Source organism: Zosterops lateralis, assembly GCF_965231275.1.
Source record: "Zosterops lateralis genome assembly, chromosome: 4".
In the NCBI taxonomy this organism is placed as follows: domain Eukaryota; kingdom Metazoa; phylum Chordata; class Aves; order Passeriformes; family Zosteropidae; genus Zosterops; species Zosterops lateralis.
Genome location: NC_139765.1, coordinates 3,419,772 through 3,431,145, shown reverse-complemented (window position 1 = coordinate 3,431,145; position 11,374 = coordinate 3,419,772). Strand labels below are relative to the sequence as shown.

The following is an 11,374-nucleotide window of genomic DNA, read 5'->3' as shown; positions in this document are numbered from 1 at the left end:
CTGTGCTGCTGCTCTTCCTCCCCTTTTACATCACTGATTAAAGAGGAAGAGCTTCCTACAGAAACCACCATTCTTGGACATTTTCTCCAGGTACGTGTTGCATTTATTAACACACTTTTTTTTCCTCCAAAACCTGATGCAGTGTGCAGTGCATGGAGTGTCCAGACTTCTGCAGAACAGCAGTAGTCAATCCTCTATGAGTTGCAATTTGATTTCATGCCTGTGATGCCTAAAGAATTTTGCTATTTATACATTTTTCATGTATTTGTAGCTTTGTGACTGTTAATACCTGGTTATATAGTTCCTAGAATTTTTCTTACCTTTTCTTTTAGATTTTAGAGTAATAAGCAAACCCTTTTAACATTCTTGTAATTCTGTTGAGTCTTATTCTCCAGAAGGGAGCCTCTAACAAAGACATTTTTGTTTTGCAACCAGAACCTGAGGAGATCTCACAAGAAAACAGGGCAAAGAAGCCCCTGGACCAACTCCAAGGAGCTGCTGACCCAGGGTGGGAGTTTCTGCAGGTTCTCAAAGCACATCTCAAGTACACGCCCCCACCACAAATACCTGGCCCGCACATGAAAACAGCCACTGAAGAATAATTCAAGGATTCAACAGCAATAACAAGTTTTGATAATTCATTTTCCTGCTTCTCCACATTGCCCTGCTATATTGTAGGTCTACTCTACATTCTGCACACTGGAGCAAAGGGAAGCTCACCATTCATAAGTTCTTCCCACAGATTCTTCCATTGGGAGAAAAAAAAAAAAAAGCAGAAAATATAGTGATCATTATTTGTTTATTTGAATAAATAGTACAACTGTCAAAAAACATGCATAAACACTCCTGCTGTGAATTTTAGCAAACATAGCATTGCATTGTAACTTGCTTACAGTACACAACTCTCATCACTAAGATTTATGTCTCCAGCATAGGACAAGTCCAGAACTTTATCTGCAAGGCTGGTTTTTAGTAGTTAGAAATTCAGAGTAAACACTGTTAAAAACAGTAGAAAAGACTCTTAAAAATACATTAATACTGAAAGCACTGGGGTGTGGGGAAGAGGAATAAGAAATCTTGTAAGGTTTAAATTGATTTAAAAAAATCTGCCACTGTCGGTTTTTTCACCTTGAAAAAACAGAATGCAGCTGAGAACTATCTGAGCTTCTTCTGTGGTTATACAGCTCCCTGTAAATGAGTGTGTCAAATAAATGCACCTTAGAGTCAAGTTGTATGGACTGGAAAAGACAGACATTCATTAAATGAGAGAGCTTTAATGCTGCAGAGCATTCAGCATTCCAGATGAACTCAACAGGATTCAGACTGGTACCCATATGTAAAACCCCAGTAACACACAAAGACATCACGAATAACATTTTTAACACTGACTCAGCTTTCTGAGAGGCAAAGAATTAACGTGCATGTGTCACAGAAAGGCAGGACAAAAGCTGGTGTTCAAAGAAGCTTTACCTACATGGCTCCTCCTGGAAACTGGGTTGACTGGGATGAAGCCACACTTCAGCTCAATCTGCCCTGCTCACAGATCTGGTTAACAATAAATACAGTGTCTGCAGAACAGTGAGCTGGGCCAGACAGGCAGGAGCCAAGGAATGAAAAAAGTATTTTCTCTTTGCAACATCTACCAACAAACAAGACCACAACAGAACAGGCTGTGACTCCTGGTCCAGGGGAGCAGTCCTGGCTGACAGGGAGATTCACAGCAGGAATGCTAAAGGAGAGCCATGGTTGTAGCAAGAGGATCAGAAACACATAATTCAACAAAACAGACACTCTGTTATCAGAGCCAGCTCACCTCTGCTCACATGCCCTGCAGATGCCAGCTGTATGATCCCAGCTCAGAAACAGCCATTCCCCTTTCCAAAGCCAAATTACCCTCACCAATCTCTTCTTTATATCTTCTGTTTGCTTTTGATATTAATACTCGTTGCAATCTCAAAAACTACACTCTCTGGAGGTCTTTCCCAGCAACTCAAGAGCATATAAACAGAGCTGGGACCTCACATCACCTAAAGGAAGGGAGGTGGAATGACAACTCTTTAACAGACTTGCTTCTCCTGCAAACAACCCTGCATTAAACAAAAAGTTTGAGAGATCTTTCACTTCAGGGACCTTCCAGCCTCATGATACCTTTATTTCTCAGCACAAAAGTTAGACCAATTCTATTCAGCTGCCAGGAGAGCTGTCCCCACCAGGCCTCAGCACCTGTGCAAGTCTCCTCTGGTGGTGGTGTGGTGGAGTTTAGTGGCCCCAACTGAACTGCACATCCCCTTGTTCCAGGCTCAGTATAAACAGAGGGAGGTCAGCTCCTTCCTGAAGTACAGACATGCAAAGAGTCCCCAGAGAGCCTTGCAGAGCATAGGAGATCTGAATTTTTCATGCAAAGAAAGGGCAACTCCCTCCCATCTTTTTTTTTTTTAGAGGTGTAAAAGGAGGTGATCCAAGTAATTCAAACACTAGAGCTCAGAACTCAAAAATACAAAGCAAAGAAGTAGAAGCTCATTTCTCTCCCTTTTTGATGAAAAAATGCTTGAGAAGGGAAGGAGAAAAATCACAATTGTAAAATTATACCATTCAAATAGCATTTTCCTCTTGAACCTGTGCTCAAAGGCAAATAACATTTGGTGCAAAAATATCAAGTTTTAGGGAAAAAAAGATGCCAACTTACAACAAGACTCAACTGAGCCCGTGGAACAGAGCAATTCTACCTGCTCTCCTTCAGGGCACTCTGCTTAGTGTTCCACCCAAAGGAATGGCTGCCCATAAAACAAAAGTTGCTGCTGTGATACATAAAAGCAGCAATCAGATCTCTCCCCTATGTGCTCAAAGGAAAAGGGTGATATTGAACACATATTCTATATATCATTTACTCTGGAAATGCCAATCCCATTTCCTCCACAACGCTCTCCTCAAAAAATCCATTTAGGGGGCTGCTGTTCCAGCACATTCCCTCTGTTAGTTTCAGGAAAGACTGAGGAAAATGCAAAATCCAGCTTCTGCCTGTGTGACCAGCTCCTGACCAACCTGCTTCAAGGGTGACAAGTGGCCCTAGCAACCAAATTTCTCCTAGAAAAGAGATTAAATAAAAACTAGACATCAAAAAGATTAGTTGGTCATCCCATTGCAAGACTTATTCTGTGTAAACACTGAATGGAAGTAACACTGAGTAGAAAAGAGGTGAACACAAAAACTGAAGCTTTTTGCCATTAGCTTCAGGACAGTGCCTGTAATTCCCCTCAGCCCAACCCACCCTAGAGAACACACAAACTCTTATTTAATAGAAAAGGCTCAGCTTCAAAATAAATTCCAATGGTGATTTTCCTACTGTTAACACTCTAAGCCTGGAAAAATCATCAAATGCCAGTTGCAGACAAGGAGTGTGGAAAAGAAAAGCCTTTTGCAGGAGCAAAGAACCTCAAGCCATGAGGAAGGCCTCATGTTTTCCCTGCTTATTAAAGTAGTTAGTGGTATATTTCCTTTCTCAAAGGAGCATTTGTGGATCACAGCAAACAGCAGATCCATTTGGCAAAAGTGTTGAAGGACCTACACGTTTCCAAGTGACATGGAGAACGCACATGCATCATTTTTAGTGGGATTGTCCTACAAACAGCTACAGAGAGAACACATCAGCTGTAGGAAGAATGAAGTTACATAGCATAAGGCACAGTGGGAACATGCAGAGGGCGTGTTTATTGTAACTTCTGCCCAGGGAGGTTGAAGGATGAAGAGACCTCAGCAGCTTCCAGGATCACTCAACGTTCTTGTACTTGGTGAAGAGGTTGTAGAGAACCCTAAGGGTGGATTTCAGGTCCAGGTTGACAACATCTGTGGAAGAAAAGGAGACGTCCTTAATTTGCATTTTGTTTCCCCTCCTTTGTCCTGATGTGAACAGAAGTCCCCGCATCTCTGAGCTGATGGATTTGTGAATAAAAAAAAGAAATAAATCAAATTCACAGAGTTCTGATCTCCCAAAGCCTTTTAAAAGTCCTGCATGATGAACAAGCAGTCACACACATCCTGAGGTATGGCACATCAATGATACAGTCCATGAATTAATTGTTAATACAGAGCCTCAATCCTTAGCAGACTCCAGGCTTTTTATTATTTAATAACCCTTCTTATCACGCTATGCCAGGGAACAGGTCTGGAACAGCTCTGAATAAAAAGCTTTCCTGTTTGCACCTCTCCACCTATACAATAACATGCCAAGAATTCAGGGATTCTGGGGGAAAGCACAGCCCAGGGAATGCTGAAGTGGTAGAAAGAAAGTTTGGATATAACGTGTAAGAAATGAGCAGGAAGAAGCAAATTATATATAGTGAACAATATATAGGGAAGCAGAAGTGAGGAAGAAGAGATAATTAAAACATCACCAAAAGTCCTGGGAAGGCAGCAAACTGTTAACAGACCAATTAATGTGATGTTCAAGGGAAACCCCCACTGTCTGCTTTGAAGAGTCTTTGCCAGGACCTCTCCACCCTTCTTTCCCACACTAGACACCATTCTAACCCCAACACTTCACCTGGTACATTGAGTAATCTCTCAAACATTCTTTCTACCCTTTTCCCCTGTATTATTTTACATATTCAGTTCCCATTTGCAGAAGAATCTTCTCCTGCCCCAAAGAAAGATGGTAACTGCTGTGAAGTCATGCACCCTAAAAAAAAGAAATGTCCTATCTGGAGAATTGAAAAACAAAACTTCTAATTTTTCCAGTACTGCAGAAAGTTGATACCAAAATTAAAACAAGCCAACCCAAATTAAAACAAGTCAACCCAAATTAAAACACAAGCTTAACACTGAATGTTTTCTTAATCGTTTTTCTTTTTTCCATCTTCCAGTAGTGGAAATTCCATCTCCATTCCTTGACAATGCAGACCAATGGTTAATAACCATGGCTACAAAAGATATATTGTAATTTCACTTTTCCATTTTCCTAACTTCAGATCTAGTTGTGTCTTTGCTGCATTAAAGAGTACAGAGCGTGCAGCGCATCCTCCCTGTGTGGGCAACTGCAGTGTTCCCTATTGATCAGTGTCTAACAATTATTTCCAGGAATAAGCATATTCTCATCCTCCTGTTTCTTATAATAAGATAAAACATGTGCAGCATAACATTACCAACAAAAACTGATAAAATGTTAACTGAAAGTGGCCATACACTCTAAAAGTAGTTTAAAATATTCCATTAATTTAAAGCTTTCACAGTCCACAACAACCTCATTAGAGGATGCTAAATTAATCCACCACAACGTAGTTCTGCTGCAGTAACTCCGCACCAAGTTCTGCTGAAGGCCCAATCCACTGAATTTGGCTGGAAGAACAAAGAAGAGATGACCTGAATGGTCCTATTTTTGTTCACACCTGCACACAGACACATTACAACATTTAACAAGACCTACTGCTTGCAAGCATTGCAGAAAGTATGGCCTATAGGGACAAAAAATGATGCTGCAGACCCCATCCCTGGAGGAATTTAGAAACTGTGCAGACGTGACACTTGGGGATGTGGCTCAGTGGTGAACATAATAGTGCTGAGTTAATGGCTGAACTCAGTAATCTTAGAAATCTTTTCCAACCTTTAACAATTCTATGATTCTAATCCAAGAGGCATTTACTACACCCAATTCATGCTAAAGGGCCTGGATTCACCTGACAGGTTTCCCAGCCTAGTGATGAACAAACAATGGATCAGGGTATGGCATTAATGCAGCAGAAAAACACACCTTTTTTTTTTTTTTTTTTTTTTTTTTTTTCAGAGCTTCAGATTCCCTGTCAAAATGAATTATTGTTCTGTGAAACACACATTGCAATATATGACTGGCAAGATCTGACAAATGACACTAGAGTGACCAGCCCTTCCCAAGATGTGACTGTCCTCTCCAAGGGAGCAGTTTTCCAAGGGCTGGAAAACCCTTCCAACAGTCAGTTTCAGGCACACAAATACCACACCAGCACTGTCACTCCAACAGCTGGGACCTGCTGCTGGGAATGGCCACACACAGAGAAGAAGAAGGAAAACACACAAGAGAATGGTACATCCTGCAGCAGCAAAAAGCAAAAAAAAAAAAAAAAAAAAAAAAAAGGATGAGCTAATTTGGTTCTCCAGTTTATATTAATAATTAAATTTTCAGTCAGTGAAACACTTTAAAGCGTATTTTCCTGCTTATTGAATCTGCACAAGCAAGATGTGCTATAGTGTTTTACCATTCGTGATAGTGTTAGGATGTCAGAAAGCCTTATGGGATAAGGTAACCTCTTATGGTTTTCATCATTTTCAGCATTGTTCAGGAGCACTTTTCATGCCCCAGTTGACAACAGCAGTACTGACAGCACATATATGCCATTTAATACTGTCTTTTGCCTTTTTCTCCCCTCTATAACCATCTCCACTGCTAGTTAATCTATTTACTCTCACCACTTTGTCTCATTTTAAGTCAGAACAAATGTTTCTGGGGGGGGGGTCTTCATTTTCCTTTGTTCTGCAGAAGCTTGTAACATATACATATTCTGTAACATCAGGAATAAAAACTGCTCGTTTAGTAGTCATAAAGTTTTAATTCCTCTTTTTATCCCTAGTGCAAGGAACAATGCAGACCTCATCAATAATTAATGTTAAATTCAGAAACTTAAAGGGGAAAAACTTGGGTTTTACACTTTTTAGTTCTGACTTCCACATCACATAAATCAAGATGATCTTTTGCTACTGGTTCTCCTTAAAAGCCTCACAAAAACTTCCAGTTATCTGTCACTGAAATCTCATCACAGGAGTTCAGACCAGCACCAGCTGTAAGAATTACAAGAATTAGACCATGAAAAGCTTTCTGCTTGGATTGTTACTGAAAACACCAGCTGAATTTATAATACAGCACTGAACAGCTCTTGAATGACTCACTGAAGCTCCACTTGGACACCTCAGTGAATCTGCTCCAGACAAGAAGCACAGGCAGGACATACCCCAGGCACAGACAATGAATCCCTTGGAAAACTCTCAAGGGGCCCATCCATAGCTCCACTTTGTGGTGCTGTTGCTACTTGGAATGGAATTGCACATGAAATAAATGTGCTCTGATGATTTTATACAGAGTTTAAAGCCACGAGGCACATCCATACCTTCAGGACGAGCTTTTGGCTTCTTCAAGCCTCCATCCTGCATCAGCTCAAAAGCAAAAGAAACGTTGTGCACCTGAAAGAGGCCAAGGGTTTAGGTTATCAAGAGTCATAGAGGCATCAAAAACCTTTAATCAAGGTTTTTTTTTTAGATGCTTTACTCTCTCCGTACTTGATAATTCAATTTAAATCAGTATTAAACATTTACATGTTTAAGCACAGCAGAACCATAAATTCTTGGTGACAGCAGTTCCTGGGCTGGCTGTGCAGAGAACCCGCAAAACCAGCTAAGCCCAACTGTACATAAAGAGCTCCTAAACAAGATCACACAGGAGCATCAATTCAGAGGCAAAAAAATGGGCAAAAAGCAAAAGCGAAAGAAGGCAGGTGTTGTCTTCATTTAACCTCTCCTTTGTGGAACAAAAATTACAATTTAAAGAGATCTGCATAGCAGATTTTTTTGTCCACACTCACTGAAATTTAGGCAAGGTAATTAGCATTATGAATTCTGTGCAGTTTTGTTACTGCAAAATTCCAAGCAGCTGCAGGTTTGTAACATTGAAAGCCACAAAATCTTTTCTTGTAGCATGTACCTCCATAAACTCTAAAAAAGCTCCTCTCCCAAAGTGATGCAAAATTGTGTTTAAATAGTTACAACTGACTGAAAAATCATAGTTTTCTCTCTGTGTTAAGTAAAAAAGTAGACAGTTTGTAGTAAAGGAGAAGGTGTTTAAAAGTTTCATTTTCCTTTTTTTTTTTTTTTTAGTGTATGCTAATAAAACCTATCTATTTTATTTTTAAGTTGAGCCTGTTTTGCTTTTTTCTCCCAAAATCCCATCTCCCACCTGGCAAACAAAATTCAGTGAACATAAAACCACTACATAAACAAAGAAGAATAAAACAATTGAAAAAAAAACATAATAATGCAGAACAAACATAACCTGGAGTTTCCACCCACCTTCTGATCAAAACTTTCAGGTGTTAAGTAGAAGTTGTGAAGTGGAACAAAATAGTCCTCAAGGAGACCCATGAGCAAAACCAAGTAAACACCATCTGCAAACTAAAGAGAGAAATGAGGAGGAAGCATCTGCTTGTAAATCAGCATTCACAAACAAGAACAAAGGATGCTTGGCCCAAATGATGTATTTTGATTTTTCCTTTTTGCTCTCAAAGAAGTGTGAGCAAGTTCAGGAGTCTGTTCTTGCTTTCCTCATGTACATTTAATTTGCTTGAGGAATCCTGCTGATTTCACAGCAGTTAAAAACCCCCCAGACTTCCTGAGAAATGTATTTGCACATTATATACCCTCAGTCCTACAATATCTGGTCATTTCAATCACAATCCCTCTCAAGTTGTGTGTGTTAAACATGAGACTCTTTATGCTGGATCAAACTTGAAATTAAGTCTCCCCTCTCACAGGTAAGAAGTTGAATTTCATAAAATATTTTTTTTTCCCCAAGTCCAAATAGATTGTTTATGGTTTCAGCAAATACTAAATAAAACCCTACATATTTTCAGCCACTCTATTCAGTGTTCCTACTGACTTGGCTAAGGGGGATAACACTGGCCAGTTCTAAGACTTCCCACTGTGACTCTGTTATGGCATAAGTGACATCCTCTAAAAAATAAATTCTTGGGTATCTCTAAGGCATGAAGCAACAATTTCTTGTGACAGATCAGATCCAGCTGCCCAATTACTTCAGCAAAGCTGTAAAATAGCAGTGAATGGATGACTGATATTATACCAAGCCAGGCTCAAATGAATTACTCATACTCCTGGTATAATTTTCTGGATGCTGAGTTTATCTTTTTGCCAAGACAATAAGATTACCCATCTCTCACAGCTCAGTAAACTCTGGAAACAAGACTTGATTCTGCTTAGCCAAGCCCACACCTGAAAATTTGCAATTTACACAGATTACACCCAAGAACATAAAGCCTCCTACCTGAGTTTCCAACTCTGTTACTTCCAAATTCAGTTTATTCAAGTGTTTGTTCACAAAGGTGATCAGAGACTATAAAAAAAAAAGTGATGTCAGATTCTGCACTCAGTGCTAATGTGAAATGGTTAACATAACCTTTAAAGTCATTTTTTTAAAACACAACATAAATGTTTTTCTGCCTGCTTTTGCCCAAATCAGCAGACAGAGCTGTCAGTTTTGTTGCACCAGATGCCAGCACTCAGCAGATGGTGCTGTTACATGCAGCACATCTAGCAAACTTTAGTATCCTGAGAAAACTCTATGGTGACATTGGTGCCTGAAGATGAAGGGAGCAGTAGGTGCATTTATTGTCCCCATTATTTTTTTTTTCAGGTTCTTGAAAGTGTCAACAGCCAAGTGTTGTGCACAAAACTCTGTTCCTGGAGGGATGTGTGCAGTCAGCACACAGATTACAGCCAGGATGTTGCACAGGTCTGGGATTTCTATTCCAGATGCAAATCCTGCCAATTACAAACCAGATCTGTGCTAATGGACAGAAGCACAGAGATCTGTCAGCTACTTACACCACTTCCAGAAGGGACACGGAGCAGAGTTACCACTTTTATCATGTGGAAAGACTTAAGTTAGTTCTTTATCCACTTAAAAACACTTTTCTAGAAAACATTTCAGGCCGGAAAGATAAAAACCTTCCTGAGACTCCAAAGCACTATTTTAAAAGCACACATCCTTTATTTCACACAAAGGGAAGGGACAATTTACAACACTGATCTTCACATACTGCTCTCCTAATAAGCAGCTTAACAGCCAGGCTGGAACTATCTGATGGAAATACATGGAGTCTCTTATATATTCCCCCAAGGCAGCAAGAGCTGGCAGAGAGAGATAAACAGCACCATTACCCCCCTGATCTAACACAAAATCATGTCAAAATTATGTTTGGATGGACATGCAATGATGCTCAGCCTTAAAAGACAAACCAAGGGACCATAGGAGTAAGTGCTTAGCATTTGGACAAAAGCAGCTCTTCTGTAAAAACTTTATATTCAGCAAACTTCTTTATGGGTGAATCACATTTGAAACAGTGATCCTTGGGGATAAACACCCTTTTCACCACTTCAGATTCCTCTTATTTGCTGGATGTTACTGAATATCTTTCCAAACACACAGAAAAAAACAAATACAATGTGGAAAATAAAGCCAGGGTTTTGCTCTTTACCTTTTTGACTACGCTGAGCTTGTCTGGGGCGTGATCAAAAAGTGTGTCAAAGGCATCGCGCTCTGGTTTGGGGGGGAAACAAAATTAAAATCAGAACATTTCCAGCAACACAAGAGTGGGAAGCAGGTTTCCTGACAAAAGCTTAAAGGTTTTTTTCTCCTCAGAAAGTCACATAACAGAGACCCAAGCTAAAAGTCAGCACCTTGTTTTGGTGTCTGGCTACAGCCCAGAGCAAATTGGGAATTCTAGAGGTAACTGAAAATATAAATAGTCACTGATTTCCCTCTTCTGCCATTCAAAATTGGTATACAAAATATGTGGGTGAAAGAAAAATTAAAACAAAACACAAATTCTGACTATACCCCAGTCCTAACTTATATAGCTACAGCTGCATCCACATTCAGCACCAAATTCAGACCTTGATTTGGTTAATTTAGAATTACTGCTAATACCCCTGATGTCAGTAAAGGTTAGAACTGAACTCAAGTGAGTTCTGATTCAGCAGTGTGTGAATAGCAAAGCCTAAAGTCAGTATAAAGATTTAAATTATGTTTCTACCTTCAAAGCACTGTCTATCAATAACTAATCCTATCTGTATTCAACATAGTTTTTGACAGCTTTTCCATGATCAAATACTATTTATTTACAGAGAGAGGACATTTTAATAGTTTTCTGCTGTCAAATAAACAAACATATTTATTATCTAGATTCCTTTGATATCTGAAGATATATTATTTAGCCCCTAAAGCTCCCTGACATTACTTATTTTTCAGTGCCTTAATATTTAATGTAGATACATTGCAAGAGGAGAAATGACAGCTTTGACATATTATAATGGGCAAATAAAGAAAATAAATTACTTTTTTTCATCCTTTACAGCAGCCTACATCTTTAAAATGAGAAATTACCTAATGCCACTGAAAAAATAAATAAGGAAATCTCTTGGCAGCAACACCAAAAGAAATGGGTTTTGTTTAGAAGATGAGACAAACAGTTGGTAAGGCCTAAACATCAAAGTCTAGTAAATACAGAGATAAGATTCTCCATGCAAAGGAATTAGATCTGGTCCTATCTCCATCTCCACATCT

At 39.4% G+C, this 11,374-nt stretch overlaps 1 protein-coding gene across 3 annotated transcripts in view; it reads right to left on the bottom strand.

Annotated features, from left to right (window-relative positions):
- Nucleotides 1-625: 625 nt before the first annotated feature.
- Nucleotides 626-11,374, bottom strand: part of PARVB (parvin beta) — a 48,179-nt gene continuing 37,430 nt past the window's right edge. For all 3 annotated transcript variants that reach the window (XM_083859114.1, XM_083859116.1, XM_083859115.1), the window contains exons 9-13: nucleotides 10,287-10,348; nucleotides 9,074-9,142; nucleotides 8,086-8,187; nucleotides 7,131-7,203; nucleotides 626-3,843 (exon numbers count right to left, since the gene is read on the bottom strand). In XM_083859114.1, the coding sequence (XP_083715240.1) occupies nucleotides 3,767-3,843; nucleotides 7,131-7,203; nucleotides 8,086-8,187; nucleotides 9,074-9,142; nucleotides 10,287-10,348 (383 nt within the window). In that variant the 3' untranslated portion in view covers nucleotides 626-3,766. The remainder of the gene's footprint in view (nucleotides 3,844-7,130; nucleotides 7,204-8,085; nucleotides 8,188-9,073; nucleotides 9,143-10,286; nucleotides 10,349-11,374) is intronic.